A 26,781-nucleotide genomic window follows, 5' to 3' on the forward strand; every position below is an offset into this window, starting at 1 on the left:
AGCTAAGAAAACTGGGAAGATTAGGATAAAAGAAAAGGGTGAATTTTCAAGATATTGCTGTCATCCTCTTGGACGTTGCCGGTGAAGCCGTTTTGGAAATTCCCCTCCTCAAGAAAAACCGCTATGATATTTAAAATTCTAAAAAAATATATCTGTTTGGAATTCCTTCTAGATCATTTACACAAATCTTCGTGTGGTTTGCTTTAACCATTGTCTAGATATTCACAATAGTTTAATTGGCTTAAGTAGCCATGGTCCCAGCAGGAGAAGGGGGAGGAAATATGGTGGGGAGGGGGAGAAACAAGCAGGTGCAGCAAGATAGAAACACTAGGAAAAACCTGGAAAAGGACACAAACTGTTCATAATTTATTTGTGTAGACTGACTAGCTATGTAAGTACGCTTACCATACGTCCAGGATTAGCCCGGACAGTCCTGGTTTTTTAGTGCTGTCCGGGGTGATGTCCGGGATTGCAAAATGTACGGGGTTTTGAGAATCTGAACATGAAAATAGCTACCGGTATTGAATATTCACGACCAATTTTTAAGGTGTTTCAAAAGACTGATATTTCATGTACCAACATTTCTAAAATGGTTGAGTTTGCTATGTTTTTGCCTGGAACATCTGCTCCAGTTGAGAGAGTATTTTCAATTATGGGGAACATTTGGTCTGCAGAAAGAGGTAGATTTCTAGTATCCACTGTTAAACATCTGCTGAATGTTAATTCAGAAGTTTCATGTTGTGAATTTTATGATGTTATTAAAACAAACAAGCCATTTCTGAAAAAAGTCATGTCTAGTGAAAAGTTCAACTGAGTCAACTAACAGAACAGAGAACAGAGAGGCTTCCTAAACATCAGACATCTGTATTATTCAATTAAACATTTGAAAATTAATTGATAGTAGTAGGTATCTACGATAGTGGATGTTGCTATTTAATATTCGCAATTCATTTGCACGGGTGTTAATTAATTTTCACGTACTTAGAACTAATTTGCACGTACTTAGAATTCATTTGCATGTACTTAGAGTACTTTACATTTATGTATTTGCATGTTTATAACTTTTTATGAATATATATTTATTTATTTTATGAAAAATATGTATATAAAAGGTAATTAGAGGTACTAAACGCTATGCATATGGTTTTATTGTTCATTACTACAAAGTATGTAATGTATGAAACTATAATATTAATGTTTATAGTATTGAAAATAAGTTTTCTATGGTTTATGAACTGCTATGAACGGAGGTAATGGGTGTAGGTACAGGTTCAATTACGATTGGGGACGGTCCCGGTGCTCGAACCCGTGATATGTAATATTATTAATTAGTACTATGTAATAATGTATGTTATTATGGTATGAAAGACGATGATCTCAGACGCCAGACAGAATACTGTCTCCGAATCTCGACTCGGCGGTGAAGGTAGACAGAGAGAATGAATTAATTATTCCGCGCAGGTAGAGGAGAAAGGAATTTAGGGAGTGTGCGTTCAAGGTCAAATGACGTCAGAACAAAGGAAGAACCTGATTGACCAATCAGAGAACGCGTCGGTAGGTTTTCAGAACCGGTTTTTTCAAGGTTAACCAGTACGCAAGAACAGGGGAAAGCTATGCAATACTGTAGGGCAGGGGAGGGATTCAATCAGACAACAAAGGATGTCTGAGAATGCGCAGCAAGGGTCAAATCTCTGAAGCTATGCGGTTTCCGCCGCCAATTAATATTCCGCTCAGGTTTGCCTCCAAGGCACAGGACGCTTTACCGCGTGTTTCAAGGTAGAGCGCTTGCATGTTAGAACAGGTTTCTGTCAAAGTAGCCCAAGATTACCGAGAACACAAGAAAACAGGATTTTGGGATACCCAATTAGATTGGAGCGAGAATTTTACTCTGAACAAGGAGAACGAAGCGTAAGGGTTTTATATCTGTACTAGGAAGAAGGGAGAGCTATCAGGGAATGGGCATACAGTTTTCACTATGTGCTTTTATCACGGGGTATCGAATATAGGACCATTTGATTATTGATTTAGGTAGTAAATTTATGTTACTGTGTGCTATTTAATATAATATTGAACTTATTTTTTACCAAACTTTGACTTTATGTCAAATCTTTTACAACTTTATGTTAATTTTTTACCAAAATAACACTATTTGTACTATTCAAGCAACATTTTTTATTATATTTTAGATTTACAAAGATATTTTTACAACTTTTTAACTTATTATTTTACAATTTTATGTTAATTTTTTACCAAAATAACACTATTTGTACTATTCAGGCAACACTTTTATTAAATTTTGGACTCAAAGACATTTTTTCAACTTTTAACTTATTATTTTACAACTTTAAGTTAATTTTTTACCAAAATAACACTATTTGTACTATTCAAGCAACATTTTTTATTAAATTTTGGACTCACAAAGACATTTTTTTCTACGTTTAACTTATTATTTTACAACTTTATATTAATTTTTTACCAAAATAACACTATTTGTACTAATCAGGCAACATTTTTTATTAAATTTTGGACTCACAAAGACATTTTTTCAACTTTTAACTTATTATTTTACAACTTTATGTTAATTTTTATCAAAATAACACTATTTGTACTATTCAGGCAACATTTTTTATTAAATTTTGTATTTACAAAGAGATTTTTTCAACTTTTAACTTATTATTTTACAACTTTATATTAATTTTTTACCAAAATAACACTATTTGTACTAATCAGGCAACATTTTTTATTAAATTTTGGACTCACAAAGACATTTTTTCAACTTTTAACTTATTATTTTACAACTTTATGTTAATTTTTACCAAAATAACACTATTTGTACTATTCAGGCAAAACATTTTTTATTAAATTTTGTATTTACAAAGAGATTTTTTCAACTTTTAATTTATTATTTACAAGTTTATGCCTATTTTTTTACTCAAATAACACAATTCTAACTGTTCAGGAAAGACTTTTAGTTACATTTTCGACACACAAAGTGTGTGTTCTCAACTTCTATCTGTTTATTTCACAAGTTTAGGCTTATTATTACCAAAATAACACAATTCAATCTGTTCAGGAAAGACTTTTAGTTATATTTTCGACACACAGAGTGTGTGATCTCAATTTCTATCTGTTTATTTCACAAGTTTAGACTTATTATTACCAAAATAATACAATTCAATCTGTTCAGGAAAGACTTTTAGTCGCATTTTCGACACACAGAGTGTGTGATCTCAACTTCTATCTGTTTATTTCACTAGTTTAGGCTTATTATTACCAAAATAATACAATTCAATCTGTTCAGGAAAAACTTTTAGTCGCATTTTCGACACACAAAGTGTGTGTTCTCAACTTCTATCTGTTTATTTCACAAGTTTAGGCTTATTATTACTCAAATAACACTATTCTATCTGTTCAGGAAAGATTTTTAGTTACATTTTCGACACACAAAGTGTGTGTTCTCAACTTTTATTTGTTTATTTTACAAGTTTAGCCTAATATTTACTCAAATGACACTATTTATATTATTCAGGCACCATTTTTATTACATTTTGGACTCTCAAAGACACACACACACACACACACACACACAGAGAGAGAGAGAGAGAGAGAGAGAGAGAGAGAGAGAGAGAGAGAGAGAGAGAGAGAGAGATATTTTTTCCAAGTTTACAGGATTATTCTCTAGTTTACTCAAGTAACACAATTTAGATGTGTTTTGAATTATATTTTGGATGCAAAAGTATGTTTTGACAAGTTCTACCCTTTTATTTTACAAGTTTAGGCTTATTATTACTCAAATAACACAATTTAATCCAGTCAGGAAGGATTTGTTATTATATTTTGGATGCACAAAGAGAGGTTTTCAACTTTTTTATTGATTTTTTGCAGGGTATGTATTAATTTTTATTTATTTTGTTTTGTATCATATATCATTTACAAATTTTTAACTTAGAGTTTAGTATTTATTTAATTCTTTTTTAAAAAACACTAAAAAAAAGTACTTTTAGCTAAAATGTAAGCCACAGAATATATTATTATTATTATTATTATTAGGGTTTACTGATTTCCACTATGCTATTTTTGGTTCTGTATTTCTATATGTATTTATTTAGGGCAGGTTACGCCTGCCACGTAGGAAAGTTTGTTTATTTTAGAGTTTGCTGAGTATTTTGTTACTGCTATACTAGGTAAAAGTTTTCTAAATATACCAGATAGAGCTCTATATACTTTTGTTTCTGCTATTTTGGAGATGATGCGATCAGCACCACTCTCCATCTGCTTTTTATTTTATGTACCCAATGTTATTTTGAGGCTTAGTGAATTCTAGAGCCTATTTATGCAGGAGAGAGAGGAGAGAGGACTTGAAAATTTTGATCTCAGACAACCCACAACTATTTGTCAGAGTATTTTAAAGGATACTTTATACTTTTATACTTATTATGTGCCACTAGAATATCAAAGCTTGCTTAATTTTTATGTCTGTAACGCATTTATTGTATTTCTAGCTAAGGCTTACTGGATAAAGTACACGAAATGTTTAACATTTCAACTATTTGCTTTTATACGAGGGCAATTTTTTAGTGTAACGAAAATTATGATGTGTCTATGAGGTCTGAAACCCCTTTACCGAGGGTTCATATTTGGACGCTTACTAATATTGTTTTTTCCCCTTACATATAACAATTTAACAATATAATTACAATACGAAGTTAACAGACGGCTTAGGGGCCTAGGTCCACTTTCCAAACTTTTTTACTATTCTAGAAGAATTATTTAGCTTTATAACCTTTTTCAACGTATTTTTGAAGTATTACTGGCTTTTTTGGGTGCATCAACACTTGGGTTATTTCCATTTGGTTTATTATACGAGGTTTATTTTTTACTCTAAGATCAATATATGTCTCCGAGGACTAAAATACATTTATTGAAGCTAAAAGCTTAGGCTGTAACTAGGGACTTAGCATGTATATCGACAATTTATAGGACAACACGAACCTTACAAAGGATTATAGGTGACGTAGGACCACACGCCAGAGCTTTGTTAATCTGCAAGAAGCAGTTGCAACTAATGCTATGAGGATATAATGTTAATTTTTCATTGTTTCACAAGGAGGCTATTTTTTACACAACCAATATTTGCTTTTTCAAGTAACTACATGTACCAGAAGCACACATGCCAACACTAACTAGATTTTGATTTATACTATCTCAGGTGCTAAATGTATCAAGAACACTGATTGTATATATTTTTGAGAATCCAACTATATCAGGATTTTTCTATGTAAGTATATTTTTATTGACTGGCTTATTTAACAGATCAAACAGAAAGACGGCAAAATTCACTAAATGTAGGTGATTGCATGAAAATAACTAGATCAAGGGGTGACCAACAGTGAGCTGAATGTATATATAGAGGGTTGCGCTCTATTATTCTCACCTTCGCTGGATTGGCGAAGGAACGCACTTGTGGGCGGTAGAACCTGAACGGGCTCCACCATGGCATCGGAGACTCGAAGCAGATGTTTTGGAGGATGAACCCAAGTAGGGTCATTGGCGCTACGACCAATTTGGTCATTGCTTTTTATATGAGGAACCAATTTGGCCCACTCCCAAAATTAACTTAGATTGCTTATAACTTATGAAATTTGAAGTCTGCACAAGATCCGATGACAAAATCTAAAATTGTAACAACCCTGCCAGGGACTTGAACCCTGGACAGATAGGTTAAAAGCCTAGCGCTATACAAACTAAGCTACCTGCATTTTTAAAAAGTTAGTTATGTTAAGAAATATATTGAAACACCTGAGAACACTCTTGGTCTGGTTCGACAGAGAAGGAGACAACATTTCCAAATTTTTACAGACTGGGTGTATTTTTCCACTATAGAGGCCTTCACTATATGTAATTCGAAACGCTAAAGTTCAGCTAGCTTCCAAAATTGAGGTAAAAATTGTGTTTGGCGAGATTAACAAGTTACAATTATATCCAGTTACGGACAAATAAAGCTAAAAGTCTAAGATTTGCTGTACTAGCCAAGTTTTAGTAACATTTTCTTCACTTTAGTACAAATATCAAAGAAATAGGTATATTTTATTTATAATTTGACAAAATGTACTAGTATTTAATTCACAAAGTTAGGTAAAAACAGTATTTTTTTAAAATATTGTTACTGCCTTCAAATTTTATGTTATTTAGCCACTAACAACTGGTTTACACTGCTTGGCATTCTTTAAATAGGAAAAGAAGAAATTATTTGTTTAGTATTTTTACTACTTTATATTTATTTAAGAAAACAATTCTACAGTTTAACTTAATTTTAACAAATTGTTACTAATTTATATATCAAAGTTATGTTATTTAGGGTGCATAAAGGCGTATAAAGTTAATATTTGTACTTATCAGTTCAACTAACAATTATATTTTACACACAAAAGATACAGTTAAATTACTTGAATCAGAGAATAATATTTTACAGTAATTGATTCATTCAGCACTAGTCAGTACTTTTATGCATCAGAAAGTTTTCTTAATTTTCTATTACGCATGCTATTTTGGGCTATTCTTAAAATGTATTTCTAGGGCAAACTGGTTTAATTTTCTGCTTATAATGCAAAGTTGACAGTTTTCGCACAATGCATTGTACATTTGTTATATTCTCTACGTACAATCCAAATATTATGCTTATTTAATGTATAACTAACTAACTCTCTACCCTTCTTAAACCCGAAGTTTCATGGCTGCAGCAACACATGCCTTTCATCTGTCCCTGTCCTGAGCAAGATCTATATACTCCTTTCCTTCCCCACCAATTTCCTTTAGGTCCATCTCTACATTATCCCTCCATCTTTGTTTTGGTCTTCCTATTGATCTTTTACCATCAGGTTTCCCAACAAGAATCCTGTATACTCTTCTTTACTCCCATTCGTACCACATGATCTACACACCTAAGTCTTCTTGATTTAATCATTCTAATAATATCTGGACATGAATACAAATCATGTACTTCTAATTTATGTAACCTTCTCCACTCATTTGTCTCCTCATCTGTTTTAGGCCCAAATATTTTCCTAAGGATCTTATTTTCAAATAGTCTCAATTTATGTTCCTTTTTCAATCTAAGGGACCAGGTTTATTTACTGTATTTAACTTTTATTTTTTGTAATTAACAAAAATTAAAAGCTTATACTGTAGTTATTATATCTTTTTCTATCAGCTTATTTTGAAATTAATATTATTAGTTATAGTCTTTGATTTATAACTATATTGCTTTTTTATCAATTTATCTAAAAGTACACGCAGACAAACACATGTGTACACACGTTTATGTAAATAGATATGCCTTTTTTCAATATTTTAGTTTGAAGATTGCACTTAAGCTATTTAAGCAAGGGTAGGAAAGGTAGGATTTCTGAGAATTTGTTGCAGGATTTTGTTGTCCAAGTATAGATGAGAACTGAGCTGGGAGACTGTTTTGAACATTTTCATGAGAGTTTGCATGTGAACTGTATGCAAATTGAGCACTATTGACTGTGCATGCTTCTAAGTTTGCTGTTATTTCACATCAACTTTGTGAGACTGTAGACAGTTTTCCTATTTCAAGTAGTTTTTATTGATTGTATTTGTATATGTTTTGGGGACTTAGCAGTTTTATGTTATGAGGCAGTTTGTTGTAGAATATTTTTACCGGATTGTTTTGAGATATTGAGTGTCTGCTGTTTTACTTGTAATTATTTTCCTTCTTGTGTTGTGTATTTGACTATATTTTGTCCAAGTTCGTAGTATTTAGAATAATTGTTATTGACTTGTAGATGTAGGGAGTAATAATCCTTTGCAAGATGCTCTATACTTTAGTCTGAACATTATTCGTAGTGTTCACTTTTGAAGCCTTAGTATTCTGGTAGTATTATTAATGTAGAGGTAAATTAGGCTGAAATGTAGGCATTTTTCTGATACATTATACTCACTTAGTTGTTTCAGCAGGTAGAAGTTGCATGATGGTTTACTGCTGATGATGTTAATTTGCTCTTCTTATGTACTACGTATGATGTAGCTTACTTGAGTAATTGGAATTTTCTACTGAAAAAAGGATTGCTTGTCTATTTTATTCCTATGTTGTTGAGTTTGTCCATAAGCAAGCCATGTTTTTACTCTATCCTATGCCTTGGAAGAATCTAGATATATTGTGTTTGCAGTTTTATGTTTCTCTAAGGTTTCAGCTATGTAGTTTTTTAAACTGTGCTATGGGTGTGACTATTGATTTCTCTTTCTGGATGCCATGTTGGTTTCTGTGTATTCCTCTTGCTGCTTGAATTTGACTTAGGTTGTTTGCTTTTTTTCTTAGATCTTTATATGTTTATTTGTTCAGTATTTTTTATTTTTTTAAGATTCTTTTACATAAAAAAATCAAAGTACATTGTTAAAGTCAAAGTGTGTTAAAATTCAATTTTTCAAAGTTAAAATTTTAAAAATACAATTTTCTAAAATCAAAAGTTATAATAGTATATTTTTGTTAGTAGAAGTTTTTATACTAGGGCAAATTATTTTGTTGTTAATGTAAAATTTGTTAGTTAATGTAAAATTAAAGTAATTAAACATCAATTTTTCAAAGTTAAAGTTTTAAAAATACAATTTTCTAAAATTAAAAGTTATAATAGTACATTTTTGTTAGTAGAAGTTTTTTTTACTAGAGTAAATTATTTTGTTGTTAAAGTAAAATATGTTAGTTAATGTAAAATTAAAATAATTAAAATTCAAAAAAATAAAAAATACTGAGCAAACAACCTAAGTCAAATTCAAGCACCAAGAGGAATACACAGAAACCAACATGGCATCCAGAAAGAGAAATTAATAGTCACACCCATAGCACAGTTCAAAACTACATAGCTGAAACCTTAGAGAAACATAAAACTGCCAACACAATATATCTAGATTCTTCCAAGGCATAGGATAGAGTAAAAACATGGCTTGCTTATGGACAAACTCAACAACATAGGAATAAAATAGACAAGCAATCCTTTTTTCAGTAGAAAATTCCAATTACTCAAGTAAGCTACATCATACGTAGTACATAAGAAGAGCAAATTAACATCATCAGCAGTAAACCATCATGCAACTTCTACCTGCTGAAACAACTAAGTGAGTATAATGTATCAGAAAAATGCCTACATTTCAGCCTAATTTACCTCTACATTAATAATACTACCAGAATACTAAGGCTTCAAAAGTGAACACTACGAATAATGTTCAGACTAAAGTATAGAGCATCTTGCAAAGGATTATTACTCCCTACATCTACAAGTCAATAACAATTATTCTAAATACTACGAACTTGGACAAAATATAGTCAAATACACAACACAAGAAGGAAAATAATTACAAGTAAAACAGCAGACACTCAATATCTCAAAACAATCCGGTAAAAATATTCTACAACAAACTGCCTCATAACATAAAACTGCTAAGTCCCCAAAACATATACAAATACAATCAATAAAAACTACTTGAAATAGGAAAACTGTCTACAGTCTCACAAAGTTGATGTGAAATAACAGCAAACTTAGAAGCATGCACAGTCAATAGTGCTCAATTTGCATACAGTTCACATGCAAACTCTCATGAAAATGTTCAAAACAGTCTCCCAGCTCAGTTCTCATCTATACTTGGACAACAAAATCCTGCAACAAATTCTCAGAAATCCTACCTTTCCTACCCTTGCTTAAATAGCTTAAGTGCAATCTTCATACTAAAATATTGAAAAAAGGCATATCTATTTACATAAACGTGTGTACACATGTGTTTGTCTGCGTGTACTCTTAGATAAATTGATAAAAAAGCAATATAGTTATAAATCAAAGACTATAACTAATAATATTAATTTCAAAATAAGCTGATAGAAAAAGATATAATAACTACAGTATAAGCTTTTAATTTTTGTTAATTACAAAAAATAAAAGTTAAATACAGTAAATAAACCTGGTCCCTTAGATTGAAAAAGGAACATAAATTGAGACTATTTGAAAATAAGATCCTTAGGAAAATATTTGGGCCTAAAACAGATGAGGAGACAAATGAGTGGAGAAGGTTACATAAATTAGAAGTACATAATTTGTATTCATGTCCAGATATTATTAGAATGATTAAATCAAGAAGACTTAGGTGTGTAGATCATGTGGTACGAATGGGAGAGTAAAGAAGAGTATACAGGATTCTTGTTGGGAAACCTGATGGTAAAAGATCAATAGGAAGACCAAAACAAAGATGGAGGGATAATGTAGAGATGGACCTAAAGGAAATTGGTGGGGAAGGAAAGGAGTATATAGATCTTGCTCAGGACAGGGACAGATGAAAGGCATGTGTTGCTGCAGCCATGAAACTTCGGGTTTAAGAAGGGTAGAGAGTTAGTTAGTTATACATTAAATAAGCATAATATTTGGATTGTACGTAGAGAATATAACAAATGTACAATGCATTGTGCGAAAACTGTCAACTTTGCATTATAAGCAGAAATTTAAACCAGTTTGCCCTAGAAATACATTTTAAGAATAGCCCAAAATAGCATGCGTAATAGAAAATTAAGAAAACTTTCTGATGCATAAAAGTACTGACTAGTGCTGAATGAATCAATTACTGTAAAATATTATTCTCTGATTCAAGTAATTTAACTGTATCTTTTGTGTGTAAAATATAATTGTTAGTTGAACTGATAAGTACAAATATTAACTTTATACGCCTTTATGCACCCTAAATAACATAACTTTGATATATAAATTAGTAACAATTTGTTAAAATTAAGTTAAACTGTAGAATTGTTTTCTTAAATAAATATAAAGTAGTAAAAATACTAAACAAATAATTTCTTCTTTTCCTATTTAAAGAATGCCAAGCAGTGTAAACCAGTTGTTAGTGGCTAAATAACATAAAATTTGAAGGCAGTAACAATATTTTAAAAAAATACTGTTTTTTACCTAACTTTGTGAATTAAATACTAGTACATTTTGTCAAATTATAAATAAAATATACCTATTTCTTTGATATTTGTACTAAAGTGAAGAAAATGTTACTAAAACTTGGCTAGTACAGCAAATCTTAGACTTTTAGCTTTATTTGTCCGTAACTGGATATAATTGTAACTTGTTAATCTCGCCAAACACAATTTTTACCTCAATTTTGGAAGCTAGCTGAACTTTAGCGTTTCGAATTACATATAGTGAAGGCCTCTATAGTGGAAAAATACACCCAGTCTGTAAAAATTTGGAAATGTTGTCTCCTTCTCTGTCGAACCAGACCAAGAGTGTTCTCAGGTGTTTCAATATATTTCTTAACATAACTAACTTTTTAAAAATGCAGGTAGCTTAGTTTGTATAGCGCTAGGCTTTTAACCTATCTGTCCAGGGTTCAAGTCCCTGGCAGGGTTGTTACAATTTTAGATTTTGTCATCGGATCTTGTGCAGACTTCAAATTTCATAAGTTATAAGCAATCTAAGTTAATTTTGGGAGTGGGCCAAATTGGTTCCTCATATAAAAAGCAATGACCAAATTGGTCGTAGCGCCAATGACCCTACTTGGGTTCATCCTCCAAAACATCTGCTTCGAGTCTCCGATGCCATGGTGGAGCCCGTTCAGGTTCTACCGCCCACAAGTGCGTTCCTTCGCCAATCCAGCGAAGGTGAGAATAATAGAGCGCAACCCTCTATATATACATTCAGCTCACTGTTGGTCACCCCTTGATCTAGTTATTTTCATGCAATCACCTACATTTAGTGAATTTTGCCGTCTTTCTGTTTGATCTGTTAAATAAGCCAGTCAATAAAAATATACTTACATAGAAAAATCCTGATATAGTTGGATTCTCAAAAATATATACAATCAGTGTTCTTGATACATTTAGCACCTGAGATAGTATAAATCAAAATCTAGTTAGTGTTGGCATGTGTGCTTCTGGTACATGTAGTTACTTGAAAAAGCAAATATTGGTTGTGTAAAAAATAGCCTCCTTGTGAAACAATGAAAAATTAACATTATATCCTCATAGCATTAGTTGCAACTGCTTCTTGCAGATTAACAAAGCTCTGGCGTGTGGTCCTACGTCACCTATAATCCTTTGTAAGGTTCGTGTTGTCCTATAAATTGTCGATATACATGCTAAGTCCCTAGTTACAGCCTAAGCTTTTAGCTTCAATAAATGTATTTTAGTCCTCGGAGACATATATTGATCTTAGAGTAAAAAATAAACCTCGTATAATAAACCAAATGGAAATAACCCAAGTGTTGATGCACCCAAAAAAGCCAGTAATACTTCAAAAATACGTTGAAAAAGGTTATAAAGCTAAATAATTCTTCTAGAATAGTAAAAAAGTTTGGAAAGTGGACCTAGGCCCCTAAGCCGTCTGTTAACTTCGTATTGTAATTATATTGTTAAATTGTTATATGTAAGGGGAAAAAACAATATTAGTAAGCGTCCAAATATGAACCCTCGGTAAAGGGGTTTCAGACCTCATAGACACATCATAATTTTCGTTACACTAAAAAATTGCCCTCGTATAAAAGCAAATAGTTGAAATGTTAAACATTTCGTGTACTTTATCCAGTAAGCCTTAGCTAGAAATACAATAAATGCGTTACAGACATAAAAATTAAGCAAGCTTTGATATTCTAGTGGCACATAATAAGTATAAAAGTATAAAGTATCCTTTAAAATACTCTGACAAATAGTTGTGGGTTGTCTGAGATCAAAATTTTCAAGTCCTCTCTCCTCTCTCTCCTGCATAAATAGGCTCTAGAATTCACTAAGCCTCAAAATAACATTGGGTACATAAAATAAAAAGCAGATGGAGAGTGGTGCTGATCGCATCATCTCCAAAATAGCAGAAACAAAAGTATATAGAGCTCTATCTGGTATATTTAGAAAACTTTTACCTAGTATAGCAGTAACAAAATACTCAGCAAACTCTAAAATAAACAAACTTTCCTACGTGGCAGGCGTAACCTGCCCTAAATAAATACATATAGAAATACAGAACCAAAAATAGCATAGTGGAAATCAGTAAACCCTAATAATAATAATAATAATAATATATTCTGTGGCTTACATTTTAGCTAAAAGTACTTTTTTTTAGTGTTTTTTAAAAAAGAATTAAATAAATACTAAACTCTAAGTTAAAAATTTGTAAATGATATATGATACAAAACAAAATAAATAAAAATTAATACATACCCTGCAAAAAATCAATAAAAAAGTTGAAAACCTCTCTTTGTGCATCCAAAATATAATAACAAATCCTTCCTGACTGGATTAAATTGTGTTATTTGAGTAATAATAAGCCTAAACTTGTAAAATAAAAGGGTAGAACTTGTCAAAACATACTTTTGCATCCAAAATATAATTCAAAACACATCTAAATTGTGTTATTTGAGTAAACTAGAGAATAATCCTGTAAACTTGGAAAAAATCTCTCTCTCTCTCTCTCTCTCTCTCTCTCTCTGTGTGTGTGTGTGTGTGTGACTTTGAGAGTCCAAAATGTAATAAAAATGGTGCCTGAATAATATAAATAGTGTCATTTGAGTAAATATTAGGCTAAACTTGTAAAATAAACAAATAAAAGTTGAGAACACACACTTTGTGTGTCGAAAATGTAACTAAAAATCTTTCCTGAACAGATAGAATTGTATTATTTTGGTAATAATAAGCCTAAACTTGTAAAATAAACAGATAGAAGTTGAGAACACACACTTTGTGTGTCGAAAATGCGACTAAAAGTCTTTCCTGAACAGATTGAATTGTATTATTTTGGTAATAATAAGCCTAAACTTGTGAAATAAACAGATAGAAATTGAGATCACACACTCTGTGTGTCGAAAATGCGACTAAAAGTCTTTCCTGAACAGATTGAATTGTATTATTTTGGTAATAATAAGCCTAAACTTGTGAAATAAACAGATAGAAATTGAGATCACACACTCTGTGTGTCGAAAATATAACAAAAATCTTTCCTGAACAGATTGAATTGTGTTATTTTGGTAATAATAAGCCTAAACTTGTGAAATAAACAGATAGAAGTTGAGAACACACACTTTGTGTGTCGAAAATGTAACTAAAAGTCTTTCCTGAACAGATAGAATTGTGTTATTTGAGTAAAAAATAGGCATAAACTTGTAAATAATAAATTAAAAGTTGAAAAAATCTCTTTGTAAATACAAAATTTAATAAAAAATGTTGCCTGAATAGTACAAATAGTGTTATTTTGGTAAAAATTAACATAAAGTTGTAAAATAATAAGTTAAAAGTTGAAAAAATGTCTTTGTGAGTCCAAAATTTAATAAAAAATGTTGCCTGATTAGTACAAATAGTGTTATTTTGGTAAAAAATTAATATAAAGTTGTAAAATAATAAGTTAAACGTAGAAAAAAATGTCTTTGTGAGTCCAAAATTTAATAAAAAATGTTGCTTGAATAGTACAAATAGTGTTATTTAGGTAAAAAATTAACTTAAAGTTGTAAAATAATAAGTTAAAAAGTTGTAAAAATATCTTTGCGAGTACAAAATTTAATAAAAAATGTTACCTGAATAGTACAAATAGTGTTATTTTTGTAAAAATAAGGATAAGCTGTGAAAATGTTTGACATAAAGTCAAAGTTTGGTAAAAAATAAACTCAAAATTAAGTTAAATAGCACACAGTAACATACATTTACTACCTAAATCAATAATCAAAGGGTCCTAGGTTCGTTACCCCGTGATAAAAGCAAATGGTGAAAACTGTAGGCCCTGTCCCTAATAGCTCTCCCTTCTTCATAGTACAGATAAAAAAAACCTGCGCTAAAGCGTCCTGTGCCTTGGAGGCAAACCTGAGCGGAATATTAATTGGCGGCGGAAACCGCATAGCTTCAGATATTTGACCCTTGCTGCGCATTCTCAGACATCCTTTGTTGTCTGGTTGAATCCCTCCCCTGCCCTACGTCATTGCATACCTTTCTCCTGTTCTTGCGTACTGGTTAACCTTGGAAAAACCGGTTCTGATTGGTCAATCGGGTTCTGACGTTGTGACGTCATTTGACCTTGAACGCGCTTCCCCCAAATTCCTTTCTCCTCTACCTGCGCGGAGTTCACCCTTGTCTGTCTGGCATCAGACTCAGCTCACACGTTATACATAGTTCGTCTCCGCTCAATGTATTACATGCCATATAACATTATTACATAGTACACAATAAATATTACCGTTGCATATCGCGGGTTCGAGTACCGGGACCGTCTTCTTTCGTACCATTACCAGCGTTCATAGCGGTTCATAAACCATAAAATCTTATTTTCAATATTATAAACATTAATATTAACATTTTATACATTACATACTTTGCAGTAATGAATATACAACCATATGCATACCGTTTAGTACCTCTAATTACCTTCTATATACATATTTTTCATAAAATAAATAATTATATATTCATAAAAAGTTATAAACATGCAAATACATAAATGTAAAGTATTCTAAGTACGTGCAAATGAATTCTAAGTACATGCGAATTAATTAAAACCCGTGCAAATTAATTAACACCCGTGCAAATGAATTGCGAATATTAAATAGCGACAGCCACTATCGCGCTCCGATACTACTATTGATTGATTTTAGAAAATAATGTTAATATTTTTTCTTGTACAATTTATAGTTTAATGTTCCAATAAAATGTTAAGGCTTTTAAGTAATTTCAATTTTTTTTTGTAACGAGTTGATCGCAAATGTCCTGGGTTGGACCTCAAAAAATATTGTAATCCTACATGTAAGGTTGTGTGTGTGCATGTGTGTCTTGGAAGTATATGCTTGAAAAAAGTTATGGAAAACCAGGATGAAATGTCGGAGCAAGAATATAATCTCTTTAATAGTAACATTTAATAACTCATGGTGCAACAGCCCTTGAGGGCCAGGGCGTACCTATCGACTGCTGGCCTCACTCCCATATGCCTTAGCAGAGTTACCCAACCAGGTAGGGGGTCATCACAACAAACCTCCAGTTGTTGTCGTAGGTTTTTCATAACTGGATTACGCTACTCATTCATAGCTCCAAAATTTCCTCACGATGGCAGGTGGCCACCAGCCCCATACACTGCCTGAAATCTGAGGAGGAAAGTTGTTACGCTTCTCCCAGGAGACTCGAACCACCGCACATCCTGTATCCCGAGCCCAGAACCTGATGCCTTAGACCAAGCAGCCACAGTGCAGGACGACATTTACTGTGTAATTTTGTAATATGCAAGCTTTACAAAAATCAGTGTCACAAATGTCTAGGCAACAGGGGAGGCATTTTCAAAATGTCTGCAAGCATGGGCCAAAGGTCCAGCATCGTCATAATCGTATCATTCTAATGAATGATGGGATCGAACCTGCCACTTCCAATGGGTGATGTAGCTAATCAACATTCATCCTCATTATTGATGAGAGCAGTTGTCATAACGACAAGTTAAATGCTTGGCAGCAAAAGGCACAACTGAAATAAAATACCTTAAACAACTAGAAATGACAATAGTCACTTGTTGGATTTTAGAACCTTGAACCCGAATCATACATGGTAAGGATTAGGATAAATACCTGTCTAGACTTAGAAGAATGATGATGAAGTTAATATCGAAGAGTAAAATGAAACTATCCTTTCTCCAGACTTGGTAGGTAGTTCACCTAAGTCAGGCAGACTGCTCTCCTTCTCTCCTCCCCAAAGTGCTCTTGCCTGTCTCTAATCAAATTTAAAAGTTGGTCCCCTGCCAGTCTGTCCGCTCCTCTAAACCCCAGTCTATGGAGACTTCCTATACGCTGATACGTGAGTTTTTACCTGCCTATTATTGTAAACAGCTTACTACTTGTTTACCTCTTGTAAACCCTGTAGCCTCAATGCTGCTTAACACTCGACTGTGCATAATTCAAATACCTGAAAGGAGTGGACAGCTATTGTAAACAAGTGAATGAACCTTGGTGAATTGAAGCTTCCAGAGAAAGTTAAAATAAAATAAAGAATAATCCTATGGATTGATACGTAATCATGGCAATTGAATGATAGATATGACTCAACCGGTATTGAACCAGGATCTCTGGCATAGCATGCATTGCTCCACCGCTGAGGCACAGACACACTTAGCAATTGCTGCAGAACACATCTTAAAGAACACTGGATAAAGAAGATACAATTTAGAAGGAAATGGACATCAGTCTTACTTACGTGTTTTCAGTATACATATCCTGTGGTGCGAGTAAATTGAATGAACAGCAGAGTCCCTCCTCCGTCAAAATGGTGGATATGTAACTATCACAATCCAAGCTAAGCCCTGGATAAGAACAGTAGAGCACGAGTTCTGAACAGGATATGCCAATCTGGAAATATATGTACATGAATTGCTTGTTGACCTAGAATTTTTCAATTGGCATAACTGTTTCCTGCCATTTGCTGTCATGTCATTTGAACAGTGTTGCCAGTGTAGACAAGAAAGAAGTAACCATTATAATTAAGGCCTGGATTTGTATGTAATTATGTATTCTATTCCTTTCTAGATACAAGCCTTGAACAGGAAAATGTCAACGAATTATATAACTGGCATAATTTTGCATAAGTTACATGTTACATTTTTTACACATTTGCTAATTTACTCTACATAAAACAACATATTTTGGTACTTTTCCTATCTTGATTCTTTTTCCTATATTTTCGATCTCTGAAACATGAAGAAAATTTGTAGCTCATGTGATGTCATATTTTGTAATCAATGAGATGCATAGTGCTTACGGTCACCTAAAATTGACTGCAAAGTCGAAAGACAGGCTGAGGGAGAAAAAAACAACCTATTAATCATCGAAAGATGCTGGAGTTTCTCTCCTGAAAATATCTACCTTCTGAAATTCACACCTGCGACTTCTTGCCACGTTGAAAGATCCTTTTCAGCTCTCATGAATATTTTATCGGATCGACTGCAGTGACAGCTGAAAACATGGAAAAGTACCTAGTGTTTCACTCCGCAACAGAACATAGATAAGGAAATCCTGTCTGCATTAATTCTTCTTAAATCTGCCCCTACATTTACATATTCTACAATAATTTGCGATGTGATAGGTAATTGTAATAGTTGACAAAATAGTTTATTTTTTAAATGTGTACACGTTGCTGTGCTTTTTTGAGTTTATAAATTTGATACAAATTTTAATTTGAACAACTTATGTCCTTAAAATTATATTGAATATGTTCAAATAAAAGAAATATCTAGCAGAATTCTTGAAATTGCTTAGATACTTGATTATTATTAATATTACATATTCTTTGATACTACATATTTAGCTACATATCCTCCGGGGTATAATTATAATTTTCCCAACAATAGACCTTGTGCAACTTGTATATCTAGCCACCAACAGGAAAAGTAACTGGATGTGCTCTCTCTTGAATATTCACCAATCCAGTTGCAAGAAAATGTTTGTGATTTGGTGGTATGTACGTACAAAGATCTACTTCCATATGCGCGCGCGCGCACGTGCACACACACACACACACACACACACACACACACACACACACATTAATTAATTAATTAATTAAACGCCATGGTGCAACAGTCCCTCTAAGGACCAAGGCCTCCCGGAGTGGATTTTCATTGGTTATCATGTGGTCTGCACATTGAGTCCCATCGTTGCTGCTTTCTGGCTTTCGAGACTGGAACCTGCTACTTCTTTTTCAAGTAGCTTCCCAATTGTCCTCCACAGTGCTGGATCAACACAGAAATTTTGGGGGCACCCACTGGGAATCACATCAGGAACAACTCGCACCAAAAATGAAAGCTGTGTGGGAGCCTGACATACATATATAATTAATTCATTTAATTTTAGAACAGGATACGTGGAACTCAATTTGCAATAACATTTGCATGTTGCAACGTCCACCCCGGTTGTACACCAGTCGTCACAAAGTTAGTCCGCTACTCCTTTAGTCGGGAACATGAGAATATTTGCAAATCATCAGGGCTTGCTGGGTAGAAAAGAAACACAACACTGTTTTCAAAGTTAAAACGCAGTTTTATAATCGCATATATTTCATAATCACTTACCAATAAAACACTTGAACATTCAATACTAACGTTGGGCAATTCCCTCACATATAGCGAAAGTCAAAGTACATAATTAATTGCTTACTTTCAACTTATCGGCAAGAAGAAAACTCGAAAACCCAAAATCTATTCTTGAATTCTCCCCGTTTCCAAGTTCTTATTATTCTTCCCCTTCCCCTGTTTTCCAAACTCAGTCTGTCGTCAGGTGAGAAACATTCAGGTGGGTTCGCTTACTCTGCTGAGATGAGAAAGTGACGTCAACACGAACAGATTTTGATGTATTTATAAACATATATAAAAGTTCCAACTACAACTGTATCAGTCTAACTTTAATTGTCTGTGACAACTTTCACATTATTTGAAGTAACAAACATTTTAAAAATCTTAACTTCTTACAAATATATAAAACCTTCAACTCTCAGGTTCGTTACAATGTCAATTAAAAAATATATATTCACACAATACAGTAACCTCTGAGTGTAAGTAATGCGTTCTGTAAACCTTTACGTAACTTGAATTTTACGTAAGTCGAATTTGTAATTTGTGTAACTTCGTAAGAAACTGCAATAGTTATTATTATTATATGTATGTATATTATAAGCAATACTAAATTAGTATAAAATTGAACTTACTTACGTGAGTGAGTATGAAGTTTAGAAAATAAACGTTTCAGGGTACAACTGCCCCCTTCATAAGGTTCATATTTTTTCTAGGCACTAATCATAATCCCGCGTCACTAAGTGTTAAAAAAAGATTAGGTTAGAGGTTTGGTTAAGAAACACTTGAAACAATAACTCCCAACATTCCTGTCTTAAAACAACCAATATGAACCTGATGAAGGGGGCAGTTGTACCCTGAAACGTTGTTTTCTAAACTTCATACTCACTCACGTAAGTAAGTTCAATTTTATACTAATTTAGTGTTGCTTATATTATATAGTGAGTAACACACACAATACACAAATATGTTATTGATGTATGTATATTATTTAAACAGTATTATTTTATAAATGAAACATCATGCAGCAGTATTTACTTGGACATAAACTATAAAATTATGAAAAATATAGAATAGAATATAAAACAATTAACATCCATTGCAGTATGTCATTGCATACTGGAATAGATGTCAAAGCTGCAAAAGTCGCAAATATGTTCATACGTACTAGTAGTTGTAATTTACGTAACTGCAAATTTATGTAACTGCATAAATACAGTACTGTACTTATGAATTTGAAAAGAAAGAAAATTTATTTTCAAAACAGTTTTTAACAGGTTTTAAAACGTGTACATTCAGGAAAAGATAAGCTCGAAGCTTCATTCTATTGTTTTGAGCTTATTTCAGTTTTTACACAGATCAAGTGAGATAACTAGAACCACAAGGTACTATACCAAGTTCACGGTGGCTTTAATTCTTTTGGACGGGAAGATAATGTACGTAAAATGAACTTTTTCCTTTTAGATATAAAGAACAATTTTATTTGAATGGCAATGTCTTGTGACTATCAAATTATTTGATCGTGGCTACAAGGGGTGCAATTTAGATTTAATGATATTGGGGGGTACAACATACACCCACCTGTGCAACAGCTTAGATCCATCACAAGCTTTGCTGTGGCCCATCATGGCTGAGATTCTCCTGTGGTTTTCCTCAAATCTGATAATTGAAAGTAATTACAGTTGCGTCAAGAGTGCTACATAGGCTGTGTTTATTGTAACAAAATTTCTTCATATCAACTTGTAAATTTACTTACGTGAAGCAAGATATCAATATTTTCTTCATCCGTTGTTTGATTACCATCATTAGCATCATCTATGTCATAGCAAAGATGAGACAGAGAGTCTAGAGCTTTCTTTCTGGAAGTAAACGAGTCTATTGTTAGCAGAGGCAATAAATCACAAGCACCGTACAAAACTTATCCAGTAGAAAGTAAGTGAAAAATCTTCTGGTATGAAATTCATAGTGATGATAATGTAATTATTTCCCAGATCATTAACCCCCTCCTTTTTTGTAGATTTCAAATAGGCAGGACATTTGTGTTCTTTCGATTTTCTTCTGACCTCTTTTGTGGAGTGGTTAGCACAGCATGCTACAATGCAAGGGGTCCTGGGTTCAAATCCCACCATGGGCATGGATGTTCATCATACCATGATGATTAGTAGGGAGACAAATTTATGGTAAATAAAAACTGAGGAGAGCGGTAAATAAAATGTTAGATCAGCGGTATATACCAGCGGTGAAAAAAAAATTGGCATACTTTCATTATGAGAGGAAACAACATACAATAGAGCTATAAATTGATAAACTACTTCATTTTTATATACTGTACACATACACAAGTACTTAGCTGTCTAACCAAAAAGAAAATATCAACACAAAATCACTTAATTTCTAAATTGCATAACTCAAGTGATTTATTCATTGTATGTATTTAAAGGATATCCTTGCTGTCCAACAAATAAAATAATCCCTACTGCACATACACAAACACATGTTGAAAATCACATGATTATAAACAAAATTCATTCATGACTGAACACAAATGACACCATTGTTTCCCTTGATGTGCGGGAACAGACTAATCTTATCGCTGCTACAGCTAGTAAGTTCAATGAAACTGGAAGTTCAGTAGACATTCGGGAGAAGAAAGGAATGCAGCTTGACAGGGAGAGAAGTTTTCGAACTGAGATTATGTGCATGGGAAATCCCAATTTGCAGCATCTTCCTGATGTGATCGAAGATAAAACGTTCTTCAGCTGCAAGTGGTAGGAAACTTTAGGCAAACATTTCGTTACAAATCGACAGTTTGCGCGCACAACCTGGATTGCCGGTTTTTGCGTGTTTTCTACTTAATTTGATGATATTTCGCGAAAAAGCGTTCATTTCGTGGAAAAGCACACATTTCGCATTACTTCGCGAATGAAACGCATGCATATTTCATCATTGGGGGTGTAGTTACGTGCAGAATGTTCAAAATTGCATCTTTCTTTCATATTTCGCGCATCGCGAAAATTCAATGCCCCTAATGATTAGCCAAAAGTGGCAGAAAAGCGACGGTACATACTAAAAATCAAATCATTCCTTTCTTTTTGCTTTGTTGGTTTGATTTTGGTTTGATTTGGTGTTTTAAGTCCACTTTATGCGCAGTAAGGCTAATCGGGACTGGACCTACAGTTTAAAGTGGGATCCGAACCACTTGTGCCTCCACCGGGTATCGAACCCGGGACCCCTTGATTACAAGGCAATGACGCTACCACTGCGCCATGGGGGAGGCCCTGTCTTTTTGGTTGGGTATGTTACATTGCACATGGAAGAAATTATTGAATTTATAGCTCATTTTATTCCAATGGGTCAGAAAATCATGTATCCTTGTAAATTTTCAGGTCACTTCCTTGTCAATTTTTTTAAATTGGAATAGAGTATTCTTCAAATGCATAATTATTTGAAACATATGATGATCATAGTTTACATCACACACAGTATAAACATATTCAAATATGAACAGTTTCTCTCAGGCTATATCTCATTACTAGGGCTAGGATTTTTATGACCTAAAAATCACCAAAATATGCAAAATAAAATATGCTCTTATGACCTAAAAGTTTACAAAATATGCACTATAATTTGAAAAATATGCCCTTATAACTGGACTGTTTTTCAAACATCAATATCTATATGCTAAGATATTTTCACATACGTACTATTTTTAGTTCATTTTATGGGCCCTGAGTTGAAATGCACAATGAATATTTTCTTTAGATTTTCAAATAAAAATGAAGATTTTGCTCGTAAAAAAGAAAAAAAAACTCTCGACTATACATGGGAGTAGAAACGAATCCACTTCGAAAATGATTGTATATTTCTTGAAAATACAAAAATATGCTGAATATGACCGAAAATCCATCAAAACATGCTCTATCACGAAGAAATGGCTAAATATGCCAAAACATGCCCTTAAAAAGAACTTTAATTTAATCAGTTTCTTCATAATATGAATTTCTATATGTTTAGGGAACACATCACCCTTACCCCAAAAAAATATGCTAAGTCATGAAAATCCTAACCCTCATCACTCTTATCTTCCAGGATTGAAGCGAGATGAGTTCATTGATACTCTCGTATCACCTTCCCAATTTATTTCTCAACATCCCCTAAAATTTTTCACAAAGACCCAATTTTTGGTTATTTTGACTAAATTTACCCTCCTTACACCCTCTCATACTGAACATTCTGGAGGAAACCAGTGATAGAAAACTATAAAGTTTTTCCATCAAAGGGAACCCTTGTTTCATTTCTTCTGGCTTTTCTAAGTGGAAACGTGCTTGAAGAAAACTCAGCTTGCATGAAACTTCCTACTGTCACAAAGAATACTCTTGTGTAGTGTTGGGATGGTTGGATTTATGAGTTCGTGTGAACTTGTAGCTCAAGTGTTTGAGTCCACCCAATCTTCTTCAAAAGTTGGAACCCCTGATGTGATGCAGATTATCATCTGATGGAAACTACTATTTTGCAATAGATTCCTCATTCAGATACTTATCTCCACACAAGTTTTGAAAACCTATGCTAATGCATGTGATAGTTATCTGAAGAAAAATTATTCTAGGCTACTTACTCATGCCTAGTAATGTTAGGTTTTCTATTCACAACTTCCTTCACATTGAACTTGTTCTTGTCCACCTTCAGCTCGCTGCAGATGGTGACTGCAGGGAATGGAACGTCTGTTATTGGCAGAGATGTATCGGCAAATGTTACTATCACTGGAGACGTGTCCCATTTCACCCAAACCTTCATTATCAGAAATGAACATGCTGATAGACACAGTATTATAGATACGATCCAACATAACCTGGAAAAATAACATGCATCATTATTAGCAGAGGATTGAGGTTTATTTGGAGATTTATTTTGTACATGAAGGTTTGGTTAGTGTACATAGATTTAGGTAGTTGAAACAGCATTTTCTCATATCTGGAAGTTGGAAACGTTGACTGAGAATCAGGTAATCTAAGTATCATGAACTAGTGACATGACACATACTTACCAAAAATGGACACATAATTGTCTGTAACAAGAAATTCAGCTGTGTTATAGAAGGAAATGTTCTGTCCTAACATATTTTCACAATAATAATGTCTTGATGTGGATCACGTGCCGTTTGATTTTTTTTGTTAAGTAATTTAATATGTATGCAGATTATACATGGAGCTGCATCGCTATTGTAGGTTTATTTCTTCCAATTCTTCAATTGATTCATATGTAATCATGATTACTTATAAAATTAATGAAAAATTCAATAAGATTATTCATAATACTTTTGGAAGTGCCAGGAACTCCAAAGTGCGAGGCTCTGTGTGTGTGTGGTATAGGTTGCACACGCCCCTAACGGCAGGCCTGTGACCTGCTATTGTTAGCAGTTCATGAAGTGGAAATTGTTACGTGGTGTGTGTTTGCTTGAGCCTTGGAGTTAGCTTTTGGAGGGAATGGGGCATTCTCCTACCTTGGAGTTAGCTTTTGGAGGGAAGGGGGCATTCTCCTACCTTGAGTTAGCTTTTGGAGGGAAGGGGGCATTCTCCTACCTTGGAGTTAGGTTTTGGAGGGAATGGGGCATTCTTCTATCTTGGAGTTAGGTTTTGGATGGAAGGGGGCATGCTCCTATCTTGGAGTTAGCTTTTGGAGGGAAGGGAACATTCTCCTATCTTGGAGTTAGGTCTTGGAGGGAATGAGGCATTCTCCTATCTTGGAGTTAGCTTTTGGAGGGAATGGGCCATTCTCCTATCTTGGAGTTAGGTTTTGGATGGAAGGGGGCATGCTCCTATCTTGGAGTTATCTTTTGGAGGGAAGGGGACATTCTCCTATCTTGGAGTTAGGTTTTGGGGGGATGGGGGCATGCTCCTATCTTGGAGTTAGGTTTTGGAGGGAAGGGGGCATGTTCCTATCTTGGAGTTAGGTTTTGGAGGGAAGGGGGCCTCCTTCCTATTTTGGGTTAGGTTTTGGAGGGAAGGGGGCATGCTCCTATCTTGGGGTTTGGTTTTGGAGGGAAGGGGGCATGCTCCTATCTTGGGGTTAGGTGTTGGAGGGAAGGGGGCATGCTCCTATCTTGGAGTTAGGTTTTGGATGGAAGGGGGCATGCTCCTATCTTGGAGTTAGGTTTTGGAGGGAAGGGGGCATGCTCCTATCTTGGAGTTAGGTTTTGGGGGAAGGGGGTATGCTTCTATCTTTTAATATGAGAACAAGGGAGGAACTGGACGGATGCTTTCTTTAAATGATGCTTTTTCACTTTTAGCACTTACTATTATACATTATTAGCTATTACTAATAGTTGTTAGTGTAATAATAGCCTGTTACACTAACAATTTAACATTTCAAAACTTGTATCCTCAACTTCTCATAATGACACTCACCTATCAATGAAAGGTCTGTTATCTTCTCCTAAATACTGGAAACCATGCAAGCTAGGTTTTGGAGGGAAGGGGGCCTCCTTCCTATTTTGGGTTAGGTTTTGGAGGGAAGGGGGCATGCTCCTATCTTGGGGTTTGGTTTTGGAGGGAAGGGGGCATGCTCCTATCTTGGGGTTAGGTGTTGGAGGGAAGGGGCCATTCTCCTATCTTGGAGTTAGGTTTTGGATGGAAGGGGGCATGCTCCTATCTTGGAGTTATCTTTTGGAGGGAAGGGGACATTCTCCTATCTTGGAGTTAGGTTTTGGGGGGATGGGGGCGTGCTCCTATCTTGGAGTTAGGTTTTGGAGGGAAGGGGGCATGTTCCTATCTTGGAGTTAGGTTTTGGAGGGAAGGGGGCCTCCTTCCTATTTTGGGTTAGGTTTTGGAGGGAAGGGGGCATGCTCCTATCTTGGGGTTTGGTTTTGGAGGGAAGGGGGCATGCTCCTATCTTGGGGTTAGGTGTTGGAGGGAAGGGGGCATGCTCCTATCTTGGAGTTAGGTTTTGGATGGAAGGGGGCATGCTCCTATCTTGGAGTTAGGTTTTGGAGGGAAGGGGGCATGCTCCTATCTTGGGGTTAGGTTTTTAAGGGAAGAGGGCATGCTCCTATCTTGGTGTTAGGTTTTGGAGGGAAGCGAGCAGGCTCCTATCTTGGAGTTAGGTTTTGGAGAGAAGGGGCATGCTCCTATCTTGGAGTTAGGTTTTGGGGGAAGGGGGTATGCTTCTATCTTTTAATATGAGAACAAGGGAGGAACTGGACGGATGCTTTCTTTAAATGATGCTTTTTCACTTTTAGCACTTACTATTATACATTATTAGCTATTACTAATAGTTGTTAGTGTAATAATAGCCTGTTACACTAACAATTTAACATTTCAAAACTTGTATCCTCAACTTCTCATAATGACACTCACCTATCAATGAAAGGTCTGTTATCTTCTCCTAAATACTGGAAACCATGCAAGCTAGAATGTTCGCAGTATTCTTTGAAATAGGTCCATGAAGATTTCAGCTTTCCACGGGGAAACTTAGTTTTATTGCCTCTGTCAGGTAATATCTTCAATTGATGGCTATCTGGCGTTAAAATGCCTTCAATTTCAATCTGTACAGTAGGAGAATCGCCTTGTTGAACCATTTGCAACTGAAAGAAAACAGATAGCTGTTTTTAGTTACCACGTGTCACAAGTTGCCATATTTACTCAAGTATTCCGTGCCATCGAATATGCTCCACATCTTGATTTTGAAGGAAGGAAATTGGATTTGTCCATTAACTTGG

General features: G+C 34.2%; 1 protein-coding gene across 1 annotated transcript in view; it reads right to left on the reverse strand.

The window, feature by feature from the left end:
* Nucleotides 1–26,781, reverse strand: part of LOC145978091 (pickpocket protein 28-like) — a 53,839-nt gene that overhangs the window by 14,550 nt on the left and 12,508 nt on the right. Inside the window, exons 2-5 of the mRNA XM_083110531.1 lie at nucleotides 26,420–26,646; nucleotides 23,683–23,916; nucleotides 20,824–20,926; nucleotides 17,201–17,352 (exon numbers count right to left, since the gene is read on the reverse strand). Of these exons, the coding sequence (XP_082966657.1) occupies nucleotides 17,201–17,352; nucleotides 20,824–20,926; nucleotides 23,683–23,916; nucleotides 26,420–26,640 (710 nt within the window). The 5' untranslated portion in view covers nucleotides 26,641–26,646. The remainder of the gene's footprint in view (nucleotides 1–17,200; nucleotides 17,353–20,823; nucleotides 20,927–23,682; nucleotides 23,917–26,419; nucleotides 26,647–26,781) is intronic.

Source organism: Lepisma saccharinum, chromosome 24, assembly GCF_977018435.1.
Source record: "Lepisma saccharinum chromosome 24, izLepSacc3.1, whole genome shotgun sequence".
NCBI lineage: Eukaryota > Metazoa > Arthropoda > Insecta > Zygentoma > Lepismatidae > Lepisma > Lepisma saccharinum.